General features: G+C 39.0%; 1 protein-coding gene across 2 annotated transcripts in view; it reads left to right on the top strand.

The window, feature by feature from the left end:
* The window catches only part of CPPED1 (calcineurin like phosphoesterase domain containing 1), a 34,498-nt gene extending 13,641 nt beyond the window's left edge, over positions 1 to 20,857 (top strand). For both annotated transcript variants that reach the window (XM_063171046.1, XM_063171045.1), the window contains exons 3-4: positions 11,172 to 11,594; positions 18,788 to 20,857. In XM_063171046.1, coding sequence (XP_063027116.1) covers positions 11,172 to 11,594; positions 18,788 to 19,020 — 656 coding nt within the window. In that variant the 3' untranslated portion in view covers positions 19,021 to 20,857. The remainder of the gene's footprint in view (positions 1 to 11,171; positions 11,595 to 18,787) is intronic.
* The last annotated feature ends 6,385 nt before the right edge of the window (positions 20,858 to 27,242 follow it).

Raw genomic sequence — 27,242 nt, 5'->3', positions numbered from 1 at the left:
ATCCCAGCTCCACAGCCCTTTGATGCTTATAGAGCAGTGTCTCACAGTGTCATCAGCCAGCACTCTCAGTACTCTTGGATTCATCCCATCAGTCCCATGGGATGGCCTGGGTTGAAGCTTTACAGGAGATGCTGATTCCATCCCTGATGTTTCCTGTGCTCCATTAACTCTGGGAGAATGTTTCAGTGCAGGGAGGCAAGGGAAGCTCTGAGTACCTGCTGCTTGTCACTGCCTCACACAGCAGTGGGCTGTATTTTATTATTTTACTGCTGAAGTAGCAGCAGAAGCTTTTGCTGCCTTCTGCTAGTTGCAGCCCTCAGAGCACTTTTCCTTACAGCAGCCCTGCATACCTGGGTACTTTTTCAGTATTCCTTCTTTCAAGTATGTTTTTGGTTCCAACTCCCTTTTATGTCCTTTTTTCATTGGTTCTCAGGCATGAGTCCCTCATTTAGCCAGATCATTCTCCTACATTTTTCTCTCTCCCTCTGCCTTCCCTGAGTATCCAGAAGGACCATTCTTGTGTTTGTAGGACCTTGTCTATGAACACTGTCAACCCTCTCAAACTCTTGCTTTCAGAACAGCCTCACACATTCCTGTGGCTGATCCCTGAATAAGCTGGGGTGCTGTCATGAGGCCACAGATGTGCTCTCTGCCTTTCCTGCTGCCCTCAGGGTCTTGAACTCCACCTTGGAGGCTGCTGCAGCCAAGGCTGCCAGGATTAACACACCCCCAGCACTCCTGTGTTTGTGAGCAGTAGGAGAGCAGGCCCTGGTTGGCCTGTCTGTGTCCAGGGATTGTCCCACACTCCCTCCTGGCTTCCAGATCCCCTGGATTGCTGTCAGCAGGTGTCAGGGATGTTCGTATCCCTTAAGTCCCAGGGCAATCTAGAGACTTTTTCAAGTTGCTCATAGGAGACTTAATCCATTCTTTTGCCCTTTTTGGGTTGTCTGTGCCAAAATCCCACCTTTAGTGGCTGAGCTCTTCCCCAGTCCTGACTCAAGTTCAATGAGGCTGGTGTTTGTTTCATTAGAATAGTGCCCTCCAAACGTGGGGCAAACTCCCCCATCTTCTTTCTTGTCCCTCCTGTTCCAGTTTAACACGAACATTGTGCTTCCTTCTCCATCTCATACCTCCAGTGTAGATTGGTGTCCAGGAAACAGCATCAGCATTTCAGCACCTTTTGTTACAGCAGCAGAGAATTCAGCTGTTGGCAGCCAAGGTCACCCTGCTGAAGCCACTGAGAAACACTGACTGTGAAGCTGAGAATCCAGCAACTATTTTTAAGTGGCTGAATTCCTTCAGAGAAAATTGTTTAACTGCATTTTTTTAATGATGCTACTGCTGTCAGTAACTTGATAGTTCTAGCCAGGAAAGTTATTTATGTGATATATTTAGTCCAGGTGTTTAATTTTTTTTCATTAATTGTTCTGGCTACATGGCTATAAGAACAAGACAGCAAGTCTCTTTCAAACTTACTTAACTCTGACTGTAATAAAATGTCGCTGTTTAGAGACTAAATGAAACGAGACTTGTCTAATAATGTGTATAATCACAAAAAACCTGATAGAACTTGATTAAGCTTGATCTGTTAGCAGTGTGATAATGGATCAGTGAGCAAGTAATGTTTATGCTTGCAGTTTTAAATTCATTTGTGTGTATATGTTAATTACAAGAAATCAAAATCACTGGAATTTACTATTACGGCGCTTGAAATACACTGTGAACACTTTGCAAATTATTTTAGTTAATGTGAAGGTATAATAATCTTTAATATACACATTCCTTACCCAGGTCATGCAGTGCTGTAATCTCACATCAGCCTTTTCTGTCAATTAAGCCCAAGTAGTGACATTTTTCTATTTTTTTGATACCTTTGTTTCATATTATTAAATTGTTTAATTAAAGGTTTTCAAATCATTATTTAGAACACATTTCACCATTTGTGCTTTTATAAATGTATATTTTTTAAGTTGAACAAGCTAAAACATCTGATTGTTTCAATCAGCTTTACAGAGCTGCAGTCATATCTAGTAATGTTTTCTTATTGCTCCTTGGTGTGCTTGCTGTCTGTATCTCTCACTCTCTTTGTTAGGCTGTACTTGGATTGCGAGAGCTTCCGGGACTGTGTCTGTTACATATTTTCATGTTTTTCTGAGCCATCTAATGTGTGTTTCAGGCTGTGAGCCCGGGCATGTGTTGTTACTGTGAATAGTTTAAACAGGAGGTGACAGGAAAGGCCCTGACAATAGACAAGCTGAAAACAGAGGTGCCCCAGCTCTACACAGCTCATTGCTGATGTTCGTGGTCACTGAGGCACTGCAGCCTTGAAAGCTGCCAGAAGATTACTTTGTGTAATGGGGAAAAAACAGCCAGGCAAGGCCCCAGAGCTGCAGCACCTTGTGCTGGTGAAGGGTACAGACTTACCTTCCATGACTGGCATCCTGTAAAAAGCAGTCATGAATTTGGGAGAGAATTGTCAGTGTCAGAATCACTGTGGGACTGCGGGAGATGCAGGTGCTCTGCCTGCCCAGTGACCTTCCTCTGTCTGTCTCCTGCTTTCTGTCCTTCAAGCATTGAGCCCCTGCCTGCAGCCAGGATGTGTGGCTGTCCTGCTGCTGCTTGCAGGGGCCCCAGCTCTTCTGGCTCTCTGGTGCCAGCCAGCTCCCCCTGCCTGCAGCCGGGGCTCTGTGTCTGTGTGTGCATCACTGGTTTGCGTTTTCCCCCAGGAATTCGCACGTTCCGCTAACGCTCTTAACTCCTCCATAAAGTCTCAATAAGGCACATCAGCTCAGTTCAGCTAATTACAATTTTGGGCAACAGTATGTTCTTTATGTGAAAAGTGAAACTGCATGTCTCCTCAAAATTATATACCCTATCCTCTCTCCCATGCAGTGTTTCTTCGTATAATAAAACAGGCAATGATGCGCAACAAGATTTTTAAAACAGGTGCCAAATGTTGGGATTCTGAGTTCCTATTTAGACATCAAGTAAGTGACAGTTTTTCAAATCAGTACTTCTCCATTTGACTCCTGCTTGACAATTTGATTATCAGAATATGAGATGAGATGGGCATACTGCCTTTTATACAATTAGTCCCTCTTATGAGCTGTGACACGTCCACAGAGGAGAGTGAAGTTATTTACATTCAGAATAGACAAGCTGCAGAGCTGAGGAACATCAGAACTGATGGTTCTGGTGGCCAGACAGTGGTATGGCTTCATTTCTGTTTATAATCACAGTAGCATTTGAAGGCATCCTCTCTACTGGGAGAATCACAACTGCATTAGCTTGAGCTTCTTTCCCATGCCCAAATTGGATGTGCAACTGCCATGGTCCAAAATATTTGTCTCTCTGTCAAATATGGAGTGCCTTAACTTGACTCCCTCCAAAAATGTAATTTTTATAGACAATAAATCTTGAGACACAGGCTGCAGCGTATAATTGCAAGCACCTCTAAAAAAATATCTTTAATTTGCCTAATTTTTTAGACTGGGGAAAGTACACACCATAGCAAATGTTCCTAGTCAAAGCATTATTGTTTAAAACCTATTTGTGAATGTTCTAAATTCTCTTAGTTAAAAAACCATATTGGGCTGGTCAGGAAAGGTCAGTGAATACTTTGATTGTGTAAGAGCTGAAGTTGGTAGGTCCCAGGAAGTCTTACCTGTCTTTTAGTCCAGAATCCACTAAAAAGGAGCATTGAGGAAATGTCCAGTTTTATCACACTTGATAAAGTCCACAATCATTTGGCCATGTATGTTCTTCCTTGTTAGGAGTATCACCCAGGCCTTTGCTGTGCAGAGCTGTGCATTTGCAGCTGCTTTGCAGCTGGGCTGTCCTTGGCCAGGCAGGTGCTGCACTCGTGCTCGTTGTGTCACACACTACAGGGACGAGGTGCTGGGAGCTGGAGATCTGCTGCTGGTGGGTTTTGCACACAGCATGAGAGAGGAGTGTACTGCTGAAATCTGCATGCAAATGCACAAGCTGCCATTTATACATTTGTGAACTGAATAAATTACAGAGAAATGTCAGGTCCAATTCAAGTTCTTAATGCTATATACAGTGATTTGGTAAGACATTCCACAAAGGGAAAAACCTGTGAACTGCTTTTAATACTGCTTTTAAACTACCATTAAATAACCAATTTTGCTTAAACAAAGGATAATTAATATATATTTTAAATTTGGCCAGATAAAATTAGGCTGCACTGCTAGCCCTTAAGTGAGGCATGTATATAAGGAGATATTTTGTCAAGTTTTAATTTTAACTAAAATTATAGTAATTCTCAAAAAAGTTCCTTTCTCATCTAGAAGGCAAGAGCATGAATGCTTATGTTTGATTTGTCCATATAGAAGGCATATGAGCAGGTCAAAAAATTGTGTCTTAAAATAGGCTCCACCTTTAAAAATGGCTGTAAGCATTTCACCTTTACTATATTTACCTTTTTTGCTATTTGAACTGTCTGCTTTGTTGACTAACAAAGGCAAGTTTGTGCATTTTTTTAGCTCCCAGCAGCGTGGCACAGCTGGGGAGGAGGCAGCTGTATTCCAGTGTCACTTGCAGTTTCAGCAAAATTGTCAGCTAAATCCCAATTCCTGAATCTTTGTCAGGGAGAATTGTAATAGAACATGAAGTAGAAAAGACACAGATTGACTTTTTAGGTGCAAGGCAGAAGCAGAGGCTTTCAAATGTTTATACTGAGTCAGGGTATAGGTAAAGGTTGTATTTGTTTGAGTGCAAGGTAACATTTCTATTAATATGTTACTGCCTGATCAATAGGGCAGTGTTTAGGTGTGACCTAGTTTCCTGACCACAAGGTAGTGTAATCTAACTAAACTCACTGCCTCTGTTTCTTCTGCTGTTGTAACCTAACTCTGATATGCTTGGTAGGATGGAATCCCAACCAAAATAATTCTTGGCTATTTTCTTCTCCAAAGTCTTACACCAATGTTAATTAATAATGGCTAAGGATTTGGGTAAGCAGCACATTAGTTGTTAAATATCTAATAATAAGGGTTTAAAGAAATGCCACTGTGGTTGCATAAATAAACATTTTGTAGCAATTATCTGATTCTAGTAAAACCTAATGGAGTGTTCAAAGCCTCAAACAGCTTACTGTGAAATTACATTTGCTCTAATCAGCCCAGAGTAGGGAAGCATCAGAGATCTCCACACAAGTCCAACAGGCTCATATTGCAGAGAAACCAGAAGCAAATGCTTAATCTTCAGGAAGTACACATTTATTTGTGTTTTAGACCACGTTCCCTAGTCTAGTCTACAGTTGAATTTAGAAATCTGATTAGCAGATCGATATCTCTGAATATTAAAACCTTGGAGATGTAATTAGCTGCACAATTTTCTCAGATCTTACATTTGTGATACAAGTACTAGAGACAGTACTAAAAATCTAGTACAAGTACTGGATCTTTTCATGAAGTTTTTTAAATTAAGTTTGGTTTTGGTACTGTAGCATAGAGGGTTTTTTCTGTTTGTGATGATTTCATCAGTAGCGCAGACCCAAAGGCAGTGGTGGCCTGTGCTTGCTTGTGACAGCTCTGTGTTGCTGGGAGATGAGCAAGGATAAGAGCAGAGTTGAGCTTAAGTGAAGGATAATACTTATTTTCACAGCAGAACATGGAGCAGTAAATGCCATGAATTAGGTTGTTCTGTGGGCACCTGTGTGGCTGGCACTCAGAAAAATGTCAGCATTTGCAGTCATTATATTTAATGTCATGCGCTGAAACCAGGAGCAGTTGATCCCCTAATAGGCTTCCTTGTTCAGTTGGGGATTTTGTAATTGCTTTAATGTAATAATTGTTCATTATTAGCTTAAACTAGAGTTAAAATTTATTTTTGTTTTAATGTTCAAAGTTATACAATAAAATTAATTCATATCTTCATGTAGGAAAATTTTTGTGTGATCATTTTTTGAACCTCAGAACAGATTATTACTTGTTTCAAATGTACTGAAAAAGTCACAGCTGTAGACAAATGAGTATTCCAGATTCTGCTTTTCACTGGAACTGATGTTCTTTGAAAGTTAAACTGAGTAGTCAATCAGTTTGTTCAGGAGTGGATATAGTCATATTTACATTATTTTTAACTGTATAATTTTTTTTCATCATAAAATTGTCTTCAGGCTATTTGAAGATTAGCAATATATATGTCTAAAAAGAAAGAGGAAACATTTTAGCTATTACAGCACAGACTAAAGCAAAAAAAAACTATTTCAGAACGTGACCATAATGGGTTTATTAAAATGGATCAGCTTATTCCTGCACGTAGTCATTTGGAATGACACAGTGTGTTGCATTAGTTCATTACAGCAGACACCAGAGGGGAAGTTTTTAATTTTAAAGCAAGAAACAATGAAGAGCACTGGTAAGGCTGAACTGGGTGCCAGGGAGGTTTCCTTTCTATGCAGTGCCCTCTCCATTATCACTTTTTTGTAGCCTCCCAGGACAAAAGAGAACCAAAGTGTTTCATTCCACTCACAGCCCACAAGAGAATCACTTTTATGGGATGATCAGCTGTAAAGAGATGAGCAGAGGGAAGAGTCTGGCCCTGGGGAAAGGCAGGAGGGAAGGCAGCACAGTGAGGAACAGTGTCAGAGCTCTGGGGTGGAGAAGCTCCATCTCCATCAGTGCTCTGAAGAGATGCTGTGGGTTGGTGCTTTGAAAAATGGCAAGGTTGGAGCTCAGATTTTTATGTTAATGCAGAGCAGTCAGATGCAGCTGCAGGAGGAGCCTGGCAGGTACAGAGTGGTGTTGATGATACCATTGGGTTTGGACCTGTGATGTCTTCCAAGTGACAGTGGCCCCAGTGGGGCTGTCCCTTGGGAGGGGTCAGCAGACAGGGACAGTGTAGGATCTTCCTTGTAGCCCTCTTAATCTGGAGCCAACAGCCAGGTATCCAAGGCAAGAGCAGGGATGAAAAGCAGTCCTAGTCTGACAGGAGGAGGCTGCTTTCCCACAGAGATGGAGGTAACATCAAACATTTCCTCCAGAGCATGTTTGAGTATAGCCTTGGACCCCCTTCTCCCTAGAAATTTAGTGAATAGTGCTAGGGGAGGTCCTTTAAATGGAGGAGTAGGGCAATTGTAGGCAGTCATGAAAACACAAAACAGGACAAATATCTCAAGACTCAAAATAGTTTGACTTTTCATTGAAGCAATTGTGATGCACTGTAAGGCCCAGGAAAGTACACAAATCTATCTGTTGTTGTTTTTTAACAATCACGTGATTGCTTTCAACAATAATTAGTTGTCTTTTGATGTCAGAGTACTTCTGGTACCATCATAAATTACAGAAGGAATGGGCCCAGTGCTTTTCTAAATCTTGTTTTCATAGCTGGTGTTTTGACATTTTGTATTTTGCTTTTATCAAATGTAGGTACTATTTCTATTTGATGTTTCCTATAGTATTTTTGTCTGCAATGTATGCAGTCTCTTGGGTTAGATGTTAAACAGATTGCAGTTTTTACAGCAGGGCCTTTCAAGAGTGTTGCTGGCATAAAACTTGATTTTTCTTTTTTTTTTCCTTCTTCAAACTAAAAACTTGTACTTTCCATTAAAAACAACGTGATTGCAGCTCTTCTAAGTTTGGGACACTTAAGATACATTAAAATACAGAGAGCGAGTAATGAGAAATCCAGGAAATGATTGTGCCACATTTTTGCATATTGTTAAATTATTTGAAGATGTCTGAGCTAAAGGCTTCTCTTACCTTGGGGGGTAGTACTCAGACTTCACCTAACACCAAGCCAGGAATGCTTGGGGGTACCACCTCATAATGGCATCACAATTCCCCCCTTCCCCCTCCTGATTCATATCAGTAGAAAAACTGGTACTGTTGTTAATTAATTGATAATTTTTCATTTGGAATACTTCTGGAGGAAAAATTACAGTGTTGTTGGGGGTTACTGTACAGGAAGGACTATGTTGTACAAAAATTGCCATCAGCATTGCAGATACAGCTTGGGAGGAAACAATGCTCTAAGTTGTTTTTAAAAGCTGGTGCCTTACAAAAGCTAAACCCAACCCAGTCTTACAGTGACACTCCCTTCTGTGGAGTACCAAAGGAAATTGTAACTAAGGATTAGTACCTAAAGGATTATTTCTTTGGTAGAATAATCTGTAATTCTGCTGACTGAAGACAGCTCTAGCAAAAGTGCTGTAAAAGTACTGTCTTGAAATCTGCTCTTTCAGTGCGTGAAGAAGGCTGCTTGTCTTGGTTCCTTTAAGCAGTGCAGGACAGAACACTGGAGCTGCTGAGGCAAACAGGGATACACAGCAGGAGACAACAGGCATGGTGACATTGCACCTTCATGCTCCTGTTCACATCACTCAGCTTTCAAAAGTGATAGGCTGGGAAGCTGTGCAAAATTGCACACAACTGCACCAGCAACAGTTCTCACTTTCATGTTTTTCATAAAAGCCAAGCTGCCCTTTATGGGCTATTAATTTGTGAAATAATTTATCTCAGGGCAAAACTTTATTTACACTACCTAGCATAAAGACAGAAAATTGTGGCCTGGAATTTAAAAATGTCACTGCAGATGATGCCAGGATAAACATCACAGAAATTTATTTCACTTGCATCTACCCTGGCACTTCACAAATAATTTTTTCGTATTGCCTTTTGGCACTATATTATTTTCCTATTCACCTACAGCAAAGCTCCCTCTAAGCCAAAGAAATACATGTCCATCAAACAGAAATGTTCTTCATAAAAATTGGAATAATTAGATATTATAGCTCTGTGCCTGAGAGAGATTAAAAGGATATTTTTTATGCTGTGGCAGGGACCACTTTAATTTTCCAGTGGCTTTCTTCTTTAGCACTGTCTTTGTCCTCTTTACCTATTCTTACCTCAGATGTAAACTGGGGAGGTGCCTCAGGAGGGCTGCAGTGGCACACATTGTGTGTTGTGTGTCGTGGTGGTGCAGCTCAGGGCTGCTGGGACAGCTGAGCCCTTCCTCTCCAGCACTGTACAAGGGGTCCTGAGACATCCCTCCACTTCATCCCACTTTTATCTCTGTGGGATTCTCTTCTTTTGAAATTGTTTTGACCTTCTGCCAAGCAGGTCAAGCCAAGATGCAGTTGTTCTAAACCAATCTCTCCTTAGTAGGATTTCCTAGGCTCTTGGGCAGAGACCTTGTTTTCCATTTTGAGCAATCTGTTTTCTGCAATAAACACTGAATATGTTTCTCTGTTGCTATAGAAATAATATTTCATTAAATGAGGGAATCAGTGCCCTGCTGTCGACAAATCTAATCTAAGTGTTAATCTCTAGAGCTTGAATTTCACCACTGGGAAGAGGTATACATAATTCTGCAAATTATTTCTGTAACTTTTGCATAAATGTCTTTATACTCTGCAACTGTTAGCTAAATTTCCCAAAGTGATAGCATGGAGTTTAACATGGTGTAATGTATTTACATGGATCTGAACAGAGCCTTCCCCCTTTGCATTTCCCCACCCTCCTCCCCCATATAGTTTCATATTTAGAGCTTGAAATGTCCAACTCTTTCCATAGGAAAATGGGAAGTGGCAGTAAAAGCAGCGCTCTCAGCCAGGTTCCTTACCCTGTGGACAGCAGTGTGCCAGGTTTATTTGAATTTCTTGTTTTATTTTTAAGAATTCAGCATCTCCAAGTAATATAGATGTTATTTGCCCTGTTTTTTTCTGGGATTAACAAGAACAGCCTAAACTGACCATTACTATACCCCAAAAAGTGATCTGCTCTCCAGTACTTTCCAGACTCCCCTGGGTGTCATATGCTCAGTATTTGTCAAGTTACTCAAAGATTTTCCTACAATAACTTTCTACCCTACAGCAGTTAAACCCAAGAGAGTTGTGGATTTTGACTTAATGCGCCTCATATCAATGTCCTTACATTTAGCCACAATTTATACCTAATATGGGGTTTTTTTCTCAGTATTTTTATAAAGCTGTAGAATTCTGGTAACAGCAATAACGTGGTACTAAAGCCTATAACTGGAGGGTATGTAAAATAAAGTGTTTGTTAAGAAGGGTCAGTGTTTGTCAACATATTCATCATGAGTATTATGAAGAAATTGTAAAAACCCCTTTTATCTCATAAAATACAGGAATTGCAATACAGGAAGCCATTTATGCATTTCTGTGTTTAAGGTATGTGTAAAACACACAATTAAAAGTACACCATTGATTGGCACAGGCCTGTGTATGTTAGAAACCTGAATTCAGAGTTCTTGTAAAAATCCTGTTACAGCTTTTGGTTAAAAAATGGAGTTATTATTTGTGAAATGGGCCCATGCTCTATGTGTGTTATGTATTGCAGGACAAAACCAATTTATACGTGTTCGTTTAATTAATTAATAATAATCTTGTCAATGGCCTCTAGTTAAAGACAAGGCCTTAGAAAACATAGGAAAACCTCTGTAATCATTAGAGTAAAATACCTCCCCATTTAAAACTTCCTTTCTGAATTTTTTCAGTGATTGTCAGTCAATCTGTCAATACAATAAATCTTTGTAGGCTATGACAAATTCCTGACATCCAGAAGAGTACCTGTATGGATATGCATATGAATATAAATAAATTGCAGGGAAAACTAGTCAAGTACACAACTATTTTTTTTTTTCAATTTAATGACATTCTTATTATTAAAAGAGACTCATCAATAAATAAGTCATCACAAGACACTGATTAAATTTTTGCTGTTAAAATAGTTATTGTAATGAAAAAAAAATCAAAACAATGAACAACAACCTTTAATTTTGTTGCACAGCCATAAAATATAAGCCAGAAGTTGGCCTGGTTTTTACCCTTGTGCTGTTGCACCATCCAAAGGTGCTGCATTTTTTCAGCACATCATGAGTCTGTGGATGAAAAGAATCAGCTGCAGCTCCTGGTGCAAAGCAGTGGCCGTGGCATCACCTGCTGCTGTGCTCTCTGCTGGGTGCTGTCCAGGGCCTGCCTTCAGGGCAGCTCCTGGAAATGGCTCCAGCCTTGGGAAGGGAGGGACTGGGCTGGGTGGATGCACAGGGATAAAGTGGAGATGTTTTCATCATGATCACATCTAATACACAATATTTTCTTCCTAAGCACAGTTCCATAAACAAAACCTAACAATGAAGGTGAGAAAAAAACATAAACACTCAAATGTTTTGTATTTTTTTTTCTTTAGGAACCCGATGGAAAAAAAACCAAGAGCAAGATTTAAAGAATGTTCTGAAAAACACTGACCAGGACATACCACTGGTATTTGTCAGTGGGAATCATGATATTGGCAATACTCCATCCAGAGAAACCATAGATGATTATTGCCAGAACTGGGGAGATGACTACTTCAGCTTTTGGGTTGGAGGTGTTTTCTTTCTTGTGTTGAATTCTCAGCTATACTTTGATTCTTCCAAGTGCCCTGAGTTAAGGCAAGCTCAGGATGCCTGGCTCGATGAGCAGCTGGCTGTTGCTGCAAAGCAGAAATGCAAGCACATAATTGTGTTTCAGCACATCCCTCTGTTTCTGAGCCAACCTGATGAAGATGATGATTACTTCAACTTGGAGAAATCAGTTCGCCAGCAGATAATGGAAAAGTTTCATAAAGCAGGTATTTTCTCAAACTTTCCTACTCTTGAATTTTTGTTTCAAATTGTAATGGCTCTGCTGCCAGACAAAATACATTTAACTTAAATGGTACTGTTTTCAAGGAATTTTTGAATACAGCTTATAGGCCTCATTGTTTCCCATAGATCAGAATTACCAACTGAATCTACTCACTTGTAAAAAGTACTGGACAAAATTTAAAACTTTGAGTGAGAAGTAAAAAGCTAAACATGAAAAGTTCCTTAGCATAAATAGCAAGGTTTCCATTTTTCAAGTACTGACAGATACAAGACAACCTGAGTTTTTCCTGCCTACAGAGGGGAAGATCAGGTATTGCCATAGGAGAAAAATACAGAATTTATGTTTTACATAAAACATGGAAACAGAATTCAGAATTACCTTGGAGGTTGCTTTCTCCCACACTGAGCCAATTTTAAACCAAGTGTACTGCACCCCAGATTTATTCAGTGTTAAAACAAGTCTTGCTCTGCTAAAATCAGTCCTTTGCACATCCCTTTCTAATAGGGGCCATGTCTGGGATGAAGGGCAGGTGGAGCATGTGCTAAATGAGTAATTGTACCAAACCCCTCAGCTTTGTGTGATGCCACTTGAGCGCCATGGAGACAGACACAGTACACAGCTACTCCTCCATGCTGTTCCCATTGTTTCCTGGTAATTGCCTTCATGTTCCTGGAGTGTGCCAGTCCCTCAGAATTTCCTGCCATCCTGCCATCACTGCATCACAATGTCATTTTCTCTGTATCTATAAGAGAGCACATTATTTGGATTGCTGAACAATGCAAATTTTTTATGATCTTGTTCCCAATTTACCATCTAATTGTTAAGCCTGGCCTCATCCAACTCAGCCTAATTTCCAAGCTCTCAGTCTCCTACTGTTTCCAATCAGTAGGGCCAAAATTCACAGCTATCTGAGGGCTCTCCAGGGCACTGATATATTTGCAGATTCAATATTTACAAGTGGGATTTTTTCCCCGTAAGGAGACACGCTGAGAACACCTCATATCTTTCCATTTTTGTGTTAGTGTTAATACAGTGGGAAGTGTTGCTCTTGGAGAGCTGGGCAGCTGTGGCTGCCTGTGTACCATGGACTGCAGCACATCCTAGTTCATGAGTGTATCCCAGGAAACTGGCATTAATGTGGGAACCAAAACAGTTCTTTGCTAGGATTTTCTGTCATCCAGTTGGTTTACTAACAACACTCAGTACTGGGAACATAATTCATCAAGAGGTGAAAGAAACATTATCACTGTAACGTTGTTGTTACATTGTGGTGTTTCTTAAGAGGGTGTCCAGAGGCTTAAGCAGAAGTTGGGAAGGCTTCAAATGATGGGGGAAGGGTGTGGAATGGGAATGAGCAATGCAACTGCAGGGAAGAAATTCCCAAACTCCTTTCTGTGCCACCTTTCTGTTCCCTCCATCATTTCTCCTTGTGTCCCTCATTCCCATCTCTAATAAGTTGTTTGGTTCCTAATGAGTGTGTTTAAACACTGATCTTTGGCATGCTCCTTACTATACACTGACTCAATAGGTAACGTTTGCAAGCCAATAATCAAACATTTTGCTAATGAAATGAATATAGAGAACAAGCAGCTCAGTAACTCAGACTGCTGAGAAAAATGAGCAGAATCAGAAGTTGGCTCAGAGTTACCTTAGTAACAGGTGCGTTCTGTTTCTATTTTATTATTCTGTTTAAGAGCTGCTTTTGTGAGACCACTGAGGTCTCAGTGGGTTGCAGAGAGGCTGTTGGCATGGTGCTGTAGAGGCACAGAGATGCAAGGACAACGCTTGTTTTCTGAACCTCTGCTTTGCTAAAAAACAATCAAGTTTAGCACATCATTAGACATGAAACTGGTTTTTCCCCAGTTCATTTCATACATTCTTGGAGGATTAAAACACAGGATATTGCCAATGAAATCCCAACATACTTTGCTTTTTTAAATTTAGAAATTCGGTGTAACTATTCTGGAAAAAAAGTCAGTGTGCCTTTTTAGGAGACCACCAGGCTACCCTATTCTTTTCCCCCAACCTGTCACCTGTCCTTCCTTCCTCCTTTCCTTCTGCCTCTTGCTGTTTCAATGCTTGTAACCATATTTGTTGTGTCATTATGTCAGTGACATGCATGGTTTAGGGTGTTTAGCATTATAAGATGGGCATCATATTTCAGTTGTTTATAACCCAGGATCGAACCTGGAATTACCCCAGTTCACATGTTTATAATTTTCTAGAAGTGTCAGACATGGAGGCATAACTCAGCAGGTTAGAGAGGTACAGGAAAGGAAAGATAATCTAGTCAAGAACAGAGAACAAAGAAATTCATATGGATTGTGTAGGAAATAGATAATTAAAGTATGGTCATATTGGTCATATGGTCACAGGTGCTTTAAACTGAGGTATGCAACTTCAGAAAATTTTTATTTTAATTCCAAAGCCCAGACCTTCTGTAGTTATTATTTTCTAATTGCTCCCTTGTTACAGAATGGTTTTGTTGTAAGTATCTGCTCATTACAAGCAGAGATAAAAGACTAACTGTAGAGGCTACATCTGGTATGAAATACTGAATTGCATTTCTCACATTAGAAGTGTCCTTAACAGTTGGGCTAATTAAAGATAAAATCATGTCCTTATGATAAATATTTATAATTGAAAATCTGGCACTTGTAAATATGTATTACTACTGTGCAAAGTTAAACCATACTTGTAAGCTGCATGTGTAAGAAATCCTGCTAGACCATGGGTTTTTTAAGAGCATCACAAGAACTGTTGTCCTTGAAAATGTGATTTTGGTCACAGTGAAAACCAACTCAGTTGAGAGCAGAGTTTAGGATTTAAGCAGAGATACCTTTCTGAAGGTGTATTGGAATAACTTCTGCAATTTAAGCCAAAGTTGTCAAAGCTCTGTGTCTTCCACATGCAGACATTAAGTACAGAAAAATCCCGTGTGCAAGAGCTGTGAAAGAGCTGACCTGACGGTCTCATCTGTGAGATCTGCTGGAGTCACTCGACTCTGCTGCAAGAAATGCATATTCAGCTTTTAAGGATTTTACAGTGCTGATATAAATAGATTTCCTCTTAGCATTGTAGGGAAAATAAAGAAATAGTAATGGTCTAGCCAAAAAATCTGGTCTGCAAGTCATGTGTCTTTGATAAACATAAGCAGCAAATTAAGTTTTCAAATCAGGCAGTTTATGTAATAGAAGACCTACTTTTTCTTGCATACCTCATTCCAGTAAAATTTTCTTAGGACATTAAATATTTTTTCTATGACCTGAAAAGTATGTATATTTTTGGTGAGCTATATACAGTCTTTTAAACACTTTTTGTCCTTAGAACCATCACTGACACACTGAGCATTACTTATATTAGGTAATACAATATAGCAATAAATGTTTCTTAATGGCACAAATCAACTAAAGCATTTAAGGAAATGTCTAAACATGTTTAGCAGCTCTGTTGAATAACACCTAAATTAATAGATGGTTTTTCACCAACAGGGTTGAAAAGAGATCTTGTTTCACAGTTAGATTAAGAATATGTGGTCTATGCAGCTGAGATGCATCTTAAAGAAAATAACTAGACCAGAGATAGAAATATACAGAAGGAAATTCCCTACACTCTTCAGCTTTTTTTAATTAAAAAGCTTTAAATTCATCCAAGTGTCTTCAAAGCAATTTTTCAGATGTGGTTAAAAGTATTTAATGTGCACATAGGGGCAAAAATAACAACCTAACTTCATTAAATGGTATATTTTTTCATTATATTTGTGACTGGAGGTGCTGTAACTTCTAACACCTTTAGTCATTAAAAGTGTGTGATATATCTACATTCTCCTCTTAGAAATGTTGTGACAGGAGAGCAGTGTTAAAAGAAGAAGAAGCTCTCAGAACATCCACAGCTGAGATATATTTGAGCACAGAATTAAAGCATGGAGTGTTGAAAGCTGTTGTTTCTAAAATTTACCAGACAACATATGCTATGTTTCATTATTTTCTTTGTTGTGTAATCAGAGTTGACAGGGGAGTAATATTTTCATCTTCCTGCCATTGAGACCTCGATTTTGGCAAAGCCCATACATTGAGTGAGTAATCTCATTGCTTATGTGTTAGTATTTAAGATAATTTAAATACTCTCAACTTCAGTGATTTAGATCAACCTCTTTCAAGTTTGCAATTATGCACTTATGACCCAGGTAGAGTGACCACATTTGATATATTCTATGTAAGAAATTTCCCAGGTATGGTACTGGAAATCTTGCATGGACATACACAAACATAGATTTTTTTAATTGTTTTCCAGAAATTCAGCAGCAAATACAATATACATATATTCTGTAAGGACATTAAGTGATATTTTTTCTCAGAAAAAAATTTTAAATCAGTTTTATCCACTGGACTAAAGCTTCTTCTTGATCCTTAGAGCACACAGCAATCCAGGACTGTTTGGGGTTTGTTCCAGCTCTGTGAGAAAGCATCACATTCAAATGGAAAAAAGTAGGCATTCACAAGAGGCATTCACAAAAATGAACTTGGAAGAACAGTGACCTTCTAGAGACAGGACCTCTAAAGGCTTATTTAGACCAGTGCTCTAATTAGGTGATCTGGAATTACCCTCTGGCTACGCCTGTTGTTTCTCCCCTTATTATACAGGAAAAATAAGTGACACCAAAATCCTTCTCTATGTAGCTCCCTTTAGTATTGTCTTAGAGAAAGTAGCTTTCAACATCAATATACTTTTCAAAATAATATTTGGTCTCCTACTTACACTGACCAACTGACCACCAGCCACACCAAACTCCTGATTCTTTTGGCTACAATTTGGCTACAATTTTGGCAAATTTAAGGCAGAGGTTTCCTGCATATTTGCAGGATAATGTTTGCAAACAAGAGTGCATGGGGTATTTCTATTGAGATGCTTATAGAGCTGTGCAATGTAAATTCTAATTACTCAGTTCTCTTTTATTCATACAGCTCTTCTGAGGAGGAACAACAGAGAGCTTCAAAAGGGCTACACAAAATAATTCTGTGTGCTACTGAGAGCTGACCAAAGAGCTTATGAAAGAGAGGATGTTGTTCCCCAATACTTACCAGTGGGACTGTTTCCTTCTTCTGGTGCTCTGTTGGGAAATTATGGGGTTTGTTGTTTTTTTATAACAGAGGCTGAGAGCTGGCTGAGCAGTGAGCAGTTAACAGTGCTGTCACTGATGCTTTCACATCTTTCTTTGCTCTGTAACACCTGCTTGGCAGATGAGGCAATGGGAGCACTCTGAAATTGCAATGAGATAAAATCAATTCTATTCCACTGAAGAGATTTTGTTTTCAAAGACTTCTAAATATTATTATTCCTTGTGTAGCACTGGAGTCTTGAAAAGATGAGATACACCACATGCCCGGGGGTGGAAAAAAGGTGCAGCAAAAAATGCCTATGGTTAATGTGGCACTTGTAGGGAAGCTGAAAGAACATCATTTTGGAGTGCAAAATCGTTGAGAGAACAGGTATTACTCTTGAACCGACCACATTGTTCAGCACTTCAGACAGCAGCTGTACTCTGCAAGTGAAAGGGAGGAAGAAAAGCCAGTTTGTGCCTGAAACTCCAGGGAAAATGTTCAGATCACTTTATCCATATGACTTAAATGGTTGTATTTGCCAGAAACACTGCCTTTTACAAAATACCTGTGTACTGTAACCTGTGTGGGGGTGTACACACATCTCAGAGTAGCATCTCCCTGTGCCTGGATACTTACTTGGTTCTCTCTTTGAAAACTGTGACAGGATACCAGAGTGCTGATAGCATTCAGATCCTCCAATACAATTTAATGTCTTTACAGAACTGCCTCTCCACCTTTTTGCTTCTGCTTTGGCTCTACTGGTGCTCCTCCCTAGCTCCTGCACTTTTGGGGACAAATGTATCCAGGATCAGCTTTTTCTAGTCTGTTCTCTTTCTTCAATCCTTGACTGAGAAACAGATTTGTGTGGTGACCCAGGGATTTTTGGATAAACATAACTCTATTTAAAATCTAATTTTATCATTAAACTTGAACAGCTAACTGAAAAGCAGAGTAATGGGAGAAGAGTGAGGGTCTCAATAGCCCAGTCTCCTGCTGCTCCCACTCCCCAAACTCTTGTGAAGGGCACAGGATAGAAAAGTGCATAATGGTATTTTTTTCCTGGGCCTCTTCCCACCCCCAAGATTTTTTCTTTCGAGGACTTGCTGTGTCATATTAATGTTACCAACATAATGCAATTTAGTGATTCCTCTCTAGATTTGTTCAGTTGATTTGTGAAAACTGCCAGTTTTCACAATGATCTGCAGGTGGGAATTTCATGTTTCACAGCTCTCTGAAGAAATGCTGCCTTTTGTTTGCTGTGAACTTCACCTGCAGTCTGGGTGGAGAGCCATCAACCAGTACATGAAATGCAGTGAACATTGATTCATGTCTGCAGTTACTGTAAAAAATAGTTCATTAATCAGCACTTAAAGGTGACAATCTGAACCATGTAATAAATTTCATAGTTCAGTCAGAACCACTTTTTTCCCCCAATTTCTCTGCAGAGAGCATGGGAAGAGAGGCAAGGTCTGTACTGTACCCATTACATATTTATTATGTCATTCATATTGCACTAATTTAGCCTTCTCCTTCTTTTACAGTCTCATTTGCTTTTGCTGAGAAAAGCATTTATTTAATTGAAGGCTCAGTCTAAATAAAGCATGCTACTGATTGCCTATGCTGATTATTCCAGGCATTCTCCTCCTAATTTGGAAAATCTGCTTGCTTTTCTTCGGTTTATTTTTATGTTGGTAATTTTTCCCTATATTTTTACTCTGTCCATAGTGCTGGGTTGAGCAGTTTGATTTCCAGCTGAGGTGAGGTCACTCACATTTTGGACACAGCAAAGTTGCCTCAAAAATGGGGTTTGTACATTTGGAACTAGAGCTGGAAAACAGCTTCTTCTGAATTCAGGGGGTTTGGAATCAAGCCATAGAAGTGAGTGTAATTACAGAAATTGGAGTCAGACACCCCTGGAATTTAAACTAGCTCAAGTCTGAATTGCAACCCAATATTATCTGATTATGTGAGGAAAACTTTCCCAGGTATGTTTCTTTGGGGTTTTCAAGGTAAACCTGGATGCATTGTTTTCCACCCTGTGTCTCTGCAACTTTTTTCTTTTTTTCTTTACCAGGCATTAGAGCTGTATTTTCTGGGCATTACCACAGGAATGCTGGAGGGTCCTACAAAGGCCTGGAAATGGTGGTGTCATCAGCTATAGGATGTCAGCTGGGAAAGGATACACATGGCCTTCGGGTGGTGGTTGTGACAGAGGAGAAGGTGGTGCACAGATACTACAGCTTAACTGACCTGGGCAGCCATGGCATTGAGAAGGAGCTGCTGGATATGATTGCTAAGCAAAAGTAGGCTGTGTCAAAAGAGATTTTTCTGTTAGATAAATGTAAACAGTTTCCTAAAGTTTCCCCAAGCAGAACTCAGATTTCTGACTGCAGTGTCCCAGAGCAGGTCTCAGTTTGTTGTTGTCCTAAATAACAAGGAAGCTGTTGACATGTTTTTCTTTTTGAAAATGAGACCTATGAGGAATATGGGAGAAGAGCAGAGCTAATATGGTAATGTGTGATTGAAAAGTACAGTTCTGAGAATTTCACTTTGCTCCTAGGTAATAATTTCCTATTACAGAGAAACTGGTGTCTGTATAACCCTTTAACTTGAGAGGGTATTTCAAAACCAATAAATTTAGTAATTTCTGTTACCTTCTGGACAATGTAAATGGGGCACATTTTACAGAAAAAAATCTCAAAAAATGTGAAATTAGCAGGCTACTGCTGAATTTTAGCAATTTTTGTATCATATCCTCTTACCTTGGTGTCATATTTTCTCCCATTTCCCACGCTTTATTTTCTTAGCTCTTCAGAGCCAGGAGCAATAGGAGACCAAACACATTCTGGTTTGCAGTCACAGCTTGGGTTTCTGTTATATCTGTTATAAAGTTTTATATAATGTTATATAGTTTTATAGTTTCCATTATATAGTTTTATATAATGAAAAGTCTGTAAATGAGGCTGATATAAATGTCACTGACAGAAACTAAGGGTGAAACAACTACTTCCATTTTGAAATTTCACTGCCATTCAATTAGCACATATCCTGGCTCTAGCTATGGAAGTTGCAATAATTGCATGGGGAGAATATTCTGTACAGAATACTTTAATCAGAAGTCACTTTGTTGATTCCTAGACAAACTTTGATTTCCAAATGCAATGTAGAGTGCCTTACTGTAAGGCAATACAGAATACTACAGAATATTGAAAATCCTAAAAAGTATGTTTTCTTCTGCAATAAGTCTTAAAAACAAATTTATAAAATAGTTTACATGCTGCAATCCACCTCTTTTTTTAGCAAGTGTATCTAATTTGTTGCAAATAAATTCTTCATGTAATTAAGTCATAGCTGTTGGGGTTTTTAAGTATTTAGTTGAACACATTACAATCCGTGCCATGGGTTATCTGGAACTGGAGCTGGTGCAGCTTTGGCACCTGAAGAGGGAGGAACACAGAGAGCACCATTAATGCATTCTGTCCTGTTTTATGTATGTACTCACATACAACACTGTTCCCTAGAGGGTATTACAGGTATTTAAACACGGTGAAAGGTAGGAAATGCTGTGCTGAAGAGTCAGTTTAATTACATTTTAGTTACAACAGTTTATCAAGGAGTCTCCTTCAAGCCTGATTTATGGAAGTGCTGAGACTGTAAAATCACCTTTGCCTTGCAGCAAGTGGCTTTACCTGCACCAGGACAGGCCCACCTGGGGACTGCAGCCCCATGGCAGCAGCTTGAGCAGAGGTAATGTTGGATTCAGAGAGAAAGGAGGTGATTTTGCTTTTATTCTCCAGCTGCTTTTGCTTAGCTGAATGTTTTCACAGTCTCATTTTCAGTAGAATGTGGAAAATGAGAGAACATTTTGTAGCTATATAATACAATCATGGGAAGGATATTTAACCATAGTTTGTCCTGGACATTTCTGTATGTAGTAAAAAGTTACAAAAATAAGCTGAAAATGTGGTTTTTTACCAGCATAAATGACAAATTGTGTTTCCTCACTTTTCTTACTGTAATTAGCTGGTTAAGAATTAATACTGATGCTTTAGCTAATTTGAAATGGCAGAGGTTCTTGCTGTCACTATGCCTCATCTTGTTTATGTCAAGAAAAATAAAATATGTTAAATGATGAAACAATTCACCCATGGAGACCCTAATTATAATTTAAAACAACATCTTTTGATGTTGAGGACATTATTTTGGTACTTCCAGCAGGGTTGGTAATTGTAACTCCCTGTCACTTGCCTTTAAAGCAAGATGTCACTCACAGTTCAAAGTGCTGAGGAAACAAGAGAGCAAGGGACTCCTCCCTTTGCTGTGGGCTTGAGGCTGGACAGAGATTAAAAAACATCAAGTGACCCAGTTCATTTTGGTTTCTCTTAGGCTGCTAAAAGGATGAAATAAACTTGGATGTCTCTTATTAAATGAGGAAAATTCACATTAGAACAGCAGAGGAACCTGTGAAGGTAACCAAATACTACTGTAATTAAGTACAATCTGAGGGGAGACTTGTGAACATGAGGCAAATGACTGAAAACAAAGTTTTTGAGAGAAATACTGGTTTTCCAGCTTCAATGTAAGCAAATTTAGGAATACACTATTTCTGAACCTTTCCAAAAAGTCATTAAGACACAGTACACTCTGTTTGCCTACTGCCTGCCTTTAGTGCATTTGGGTCCAGCATCTCATCTTGCAGGTTTTAACAGAGGTAATATTTTTATAGAGCCAGAGTATTCAGCTCCTGGAGATTAGGGACAGAAATGAAACACCTGATGTCTCGTTAAAAATCACATTTTACACTGGCAGAAGTAAAGTCTCCCCTGGCACCCCTATTTGCAGACAGCCTATGCCATGGTCACTGCTTGATGATTCCTTTCTTACCTCAGCTCAGCTCCTTGGTTCCCAGTGTCTGGTATTCCCAGACATTATCCTCAGCTGGTTTTATTCTGCTGTGAGAAACTGAAGACACATCTAACATAAGCAAATCAAACAGCAGCAGGAAAACCTAAACATTCCCCTGCTTCACAGGGCCCAGGTCCCCATGTGTGTCCTGGCACAAGTGGCTGTGTCACTGCAGGCTCACTCAGTGGGAAGGAGCTGCTTCTGTTCATGCCCTCCCTGAGCCTTTCTGTGCAGACTCCAGCTGAACACAGCAATGTCCTTTAGAGCAAGGGCAACCTTCACACTCCCAGCAGCTCCCAGTGTGCCTGCCAAGCAAACCCTGACATTACCTGGCATCTCAGGAGTCCCATCACCAGGGAGAAAAGCTGATTGGCATCAGAAAATTGTAAAGAGGGAATTTGAACTTCATTAATATTCTGCATTTACCAGAAATGTCTCTGCTGACATGAGACACCACGTTTCTGGCACATATGGAAGTACAAAGCCAGGTGGTTTAGGGTGCAGGCACTGTGCTTGTGGACACTTCTTTGGAAAATAATCCCTAAATAAAACAAAACATATAATAGAGAAGAAGCATTAGACCAACCTATTTAACTAGCTTCTAGCCTAAATAAAATACAACTGTGCAGCAGCAGATACAGAAGGGGTGAAGGGGTGTCCCCAAAAATCCCCCAACACTCACAGAACTCAGGCACACAGACAATTCAGAAGCTTTTCAAGCAATACAGAAAACACACCCAGCACTTCTCTTCAGGAAAAAAAAAAAAAATAAAAAACTCCAAAAGCAAAACCACAACCCACAACTTAGGGAGCCATTACTTTTTTTTAATTGACATTTTCATTTGTTTCTCTAGAAGTAATTTTCTCCATTAGCACTTTGTCAAATGCAGATAGTTTAGTACATTTCTACTAATAAACACCTTTTTTTTTTCCTCTAGGAGACCCATTAAAGCATCATCCTATTTAAATTTATAATGTTGTTATGTCATTTTTAGTCAGCCAGAGATTGAAACATCCATCTTCTAAATATATCCTTATCTTTCTGAGACATTGCTTAGAAAGGTCTAGCATTGTTAAAAAACACAATTTGGCCTTTAAAATTAACTGGCAATGGCATTATCTGTATTCAAATCTTTCTCACCTTCCATATAAAAAGACACAGCAATACAGAAAGACAGCTCATGCTGCTGTAACAAACCAAGATCTACAGCCCTACACAAGGCAAGCTGCCTGTCCAGGGATTTCCTGGCTTGTGTCACCAGCACTCCAGGACCTCCCAAGCCCTTCAATTGTTGGAGCAATTGGAGATGCAGCTGGAGAGATGTGATGTAGCACATGAGCTTTATAGAACAGTACTGTCACCTCCACCTCACCTTCAGTCCTTCTTAGGGATATTTAGATGTATGATGACTGTAAAATGGTGTAATATTAATAATTTAAACTATTTTATTTTACCACAGTGCCATACAGAAGGTGGAGTGTTTATTACAAAAAATAAACTCCAGCAATAACTGGGATTGCTGTATTCATTCAGTGCATTTCAGCATATTTTGTTGAGACTGCAGATTTCTACATTGTTCTTTAAGGTGTTCTACAACACAACACCATCAACAACAGGACAAAAGAAGAGGATCTATCAATCATTCATGAAAAACACTGGGTTTATCAGTACACCTCCTCAATGCAGTAAGGATTACAGTTTCAATCACTTTTCCAAGAAAGCAAGGTAAAAGAGAGAAATACCAGAGCATTCTGTCTGTGACCCAATTTGGGAGCTGAGACAGACCAATTATTGCTCAGAGAACAGCATTCCTTTTTACTGTGCAGCAGCTTAACCAAGACAATAAATTCATGCATATTTAAAAATGATTCTATTTAAAAACATAGATGCTGCCAATCTTCCCAATCAAAGGACTTTTCATATTCCCTTTATTCAGTACACAGCCATGACAGGAGAACTGTAAAGAAATATTTTGTAAAGTCTATTTCTGAGCCTTGTTTTCCATAGAATTTTGTTTGCTGTGGGTACAAGAGGAGGTAGTATTCTATATGTGGGTCATTCAAAATTAATTCTACATTTTACAGCCTGCACTTTTTATACAAATTAGTTTGTAGTAAAATCAGAGTTGAAGAAAAACTAACAGTTGGACAAAAATAGAGAAACATGAATACATAGCAAGGGGTGAGTCTAAACAATCCAAAGGGGAACAGAACTATGTTAAAATTCACATTGCAATAAGCTTTTTATGGAAAGAACTTCTAGAAATGTATTGGTTTCACTGTTTTTCTTATCTGTACACTAGGTAGGCCATGTAGAATTTTCCTATTTTTCTTCTAGAAAAGCAGCTCACAGATTATTTCTAAGCCCTCTCTTATCAATGCAGATATCTAACAACTCTCCTTATCCTGAGAAACAATGCAATCCTCATTTATTTCTCATTAAAGATGCATTGTAACACTAATCAGCTAAAGGTATTTTACTTGAAGCTTCTGCAGTTTATTTTTAAGTCTTCAACATGTTAATTGCTTTGCTTTGCCCTTGGGTTACCAGAAATTAAATACAAACACGAAACTTCCTGTGGAAGTAAAGTAAAACCCATGAAATTTCTGTACTCTTACACAACACTACATCAGTGAAAATTAAAGCATGTACATTTATTGCTTACTATTTCTACTTGATTCTCCCTTCCTCACTCCCCCCTTCTTTCTTTAAATCAGCAGAGTAAATAATTGTTCACCTTGCTGACTTCAATGATTAGTTGCAACTGTTGAACTTCAGGACATTTCCTATTTCTGAGTGTGCTTCTGCTTCCACCTGTGCTCCTGTACTGCACACCCTGGGGAGAAAATCCCGTTGCACAGATCATAGAGGCCAGAGAGGAGCCTGCCCTGGTTAGGGCAGTCTGGCTAATCAAGGTCTCTGAGCCTTGAACAGGAGTCTGCAATAATTGTCATCCAGTTCAGTGCAGAGAAGGGCATTGAGTTACTCAAGGTTCTTTTTATTTCCTTCCACATATTCATTAGTAAAAGTCTTGATGTTTTATGATTTGCAAATGTAGAAAGGGGATTTGTTACAGAATTCAATTATGCAACCTCTGCACTGTATCTGAAGACAGACTGTCCCTGGATGAACCTGCTGCTGTTCCCAAGTTTCAGGTAAGGAACTGTGGACTCTGGGATCTGTCACCCAGCAGCATTGTCTCAGTGCTTCCCACAGTGGTAGGAGGCAAAAGCCACTTAACTTTGGGACAGTGAGAAATCTCTCAGTTACAGGAGGACCTGCTGATTAGCATTCCCAGTTTTAATTAAATCTGGTGCAGCTACTGCCCTTGGGGACTGAAACATAGTGAAGATATTGTTTTGAAATTAGGACATAGCCTGGCAGAGGCTGAGCAGCAGAGCTGTGGTTGGCTGGAAACCAGGCACACTTAGAGATCTGACAAAGGCTCAGACTCCAGCTCTACAACCAAATCTCCCTTCAGCATGGCCACAGGAATTGACCTCCTGATTTTTAAATAAAGTTCAAGCCATTATTGGAATTAGTTGGATCCTTTAGCATGAGGAACGGTTCAACCCAAGCATTTCTTTGCAGTAAAATTTCTTTGCAGTCTATTAACACTGGAAAGGTTCCCCATTTCTCCTGGGGAGATAATCCTTTCATTACTACTGCTGACTTCTCTCGTTCTCCTCTGGCTGTTGTCACTCTCTGTCTCAAAGATGAGCAAAGCCAGAGCTCCAGGCACACATTCAGGGCAAGCCTTCATCTCCCAGGTACGCTGTAAATTCTTACTGATCTTCCCACTCAGCTCACTTGTGGTTTTTACCATTTCAACTACCACTACACAAAGGATATTTAATTATTCCTCCTATGAACTCTGAGTGAATGGCATTTTAAGTAAGGTCTGTTAATGAGACAGAGATCAAACTGATGCTTGATGGCAACACTCAGAATTTTTCAGCATAACATTAAAAAATTATCCAGTTCATAGTTCACGCTCAGTAGTAGCATTAGTATTTCCAACACACCACAGACTAACTGGTGAATATTATGCCTATTACAAAATAATAAACAACAAGGGAATTATTTGGCAAATCTGATCAATTTTTAATTTTAATGAATTTTTAATTTAATATATTTTAAGATAAATAAACCACTTCTTACCCTGAAAAATATAGAATATAATTAGGACTGTATCCTGATAGTTCTAAAAATGTCATTAAGCAAAAAAATACTTAATGTAATAATTAATAAGGTTTATTTCTTACCTTCTGAACTTAGAGTTTGCTTAACGTCTGCAATTTTCTTCTGAAGCTCTTTATTTACATTCAACAAGTAGAACATGAATTGCTGCAATATACTTACATTGTATAAGGATATAATATCTTATGTACCTGTTTCTGGGGTGTCTTAATACAGTCTTACAGCTCTTTTCTCAGATATTAATCTCTTTTTCTTCTTTATATCAATGCTAGAAATGCTCCATTACCAGAAGTTTCTATATTAGTGCAGCAAGGAATGTATTTGTAGAAGTAACTCTAAACATCTAAGCAAAGTATTTCCAAATGTTATTTTGTTTTAAAAATACAAAACAAGGTTTTTTAATTATTATGCTGAATGCATGGATGAATGCAATTACATCTTTATTCTTCTGCACTGACCCATCAGCCCATCTGGGGCTGGAGACATGAGCTGTCTTCTCTGCAGGAAAACACTGAAGTAGCCTCATACAAGGCCATAGGAAAGAGTTCACCTAAAGAAATTGTAATTAAAAACATCAGTGTTTTCCAGGTTTGGGGTGAAAAATGGCTTCATTGTGAAATCTCTGAGTTAACAAGAGCAGTCAAACTAAAACAAAAACAGCATAGAAACTGCATTCCTCAACACAGTAAAACCCTTGCAAATATAGAGCACATCCATCAGTACCATTTATTTCTCAGCTGGGGAACTCACAGTAGCTTTTCTTCAACATTTATGCTCATCTTTGACTCATTACTTTAATACTACCAGAAAACTAAATTATGTCCAGTGGTTTCATGCAGAAATGGCCTCCAACTGTGCACAGGGTTTTTTATGGGGTGGAACACTGAAACATCACAAAGGGAACAGGGTAAGCTGAGTTTCCAGGAGGCTCTTGTGCATTGACACTAATTATGACAACTTAAATTCAATACAATTATTTTAAATTAACACCTAGGCCCAGAAATAGACAGGAAAATTGTCCAGCTGGCTCTCCACATTCAGAGGCTTAATAAAGAAGCAAGAAGAAGAAAGGATAGACAGGTAGATTTTTTTTTTCCTCAAACAACTTTCCTTGACTGAACTCTGTCAGCAAACTGGTACCATGACAGTAACTAATGTACTACTGAATATGTACACTGCACCTTTTTGTCACCTCAGCCCTGAGCAGGTAATATTTCAGTGTTGAGCACTGAACAAGACATGTGACTAATGCATTTTAATGGATTAAAAGCCTTGATAAAAATAACTATTTAGCAAAGAAAGCTTTTTAGTAAAAAAGCCTTATGTGTTTAAATAGTCTTACAGCCTTTGCAAAGTAGAACCAAATTTCACTCAAAATAAGACTCTAAAAGCCTTCAGAAACATTATTCAAAAACATTTTGAT

Source organism: Melospiza melodia, chromosome 18 (genome assembly GCF_035770615.1).
Source record: "Melospiza melodia melodia isolate bMelMel2 chromosome 18, bMelMel2.pri, whole genome shotgun sequence".
Lineage (NCBI taxonomy): Eukaryota > Metazoa > Chordata > Aves > Passeriformes > Passerellidae > Melospiza > Melospiza melodia.
Note: the sequence above shows the minus strand (reverse complement) of the source record. Positions and strands in the feature narration are given on the sequence as shown.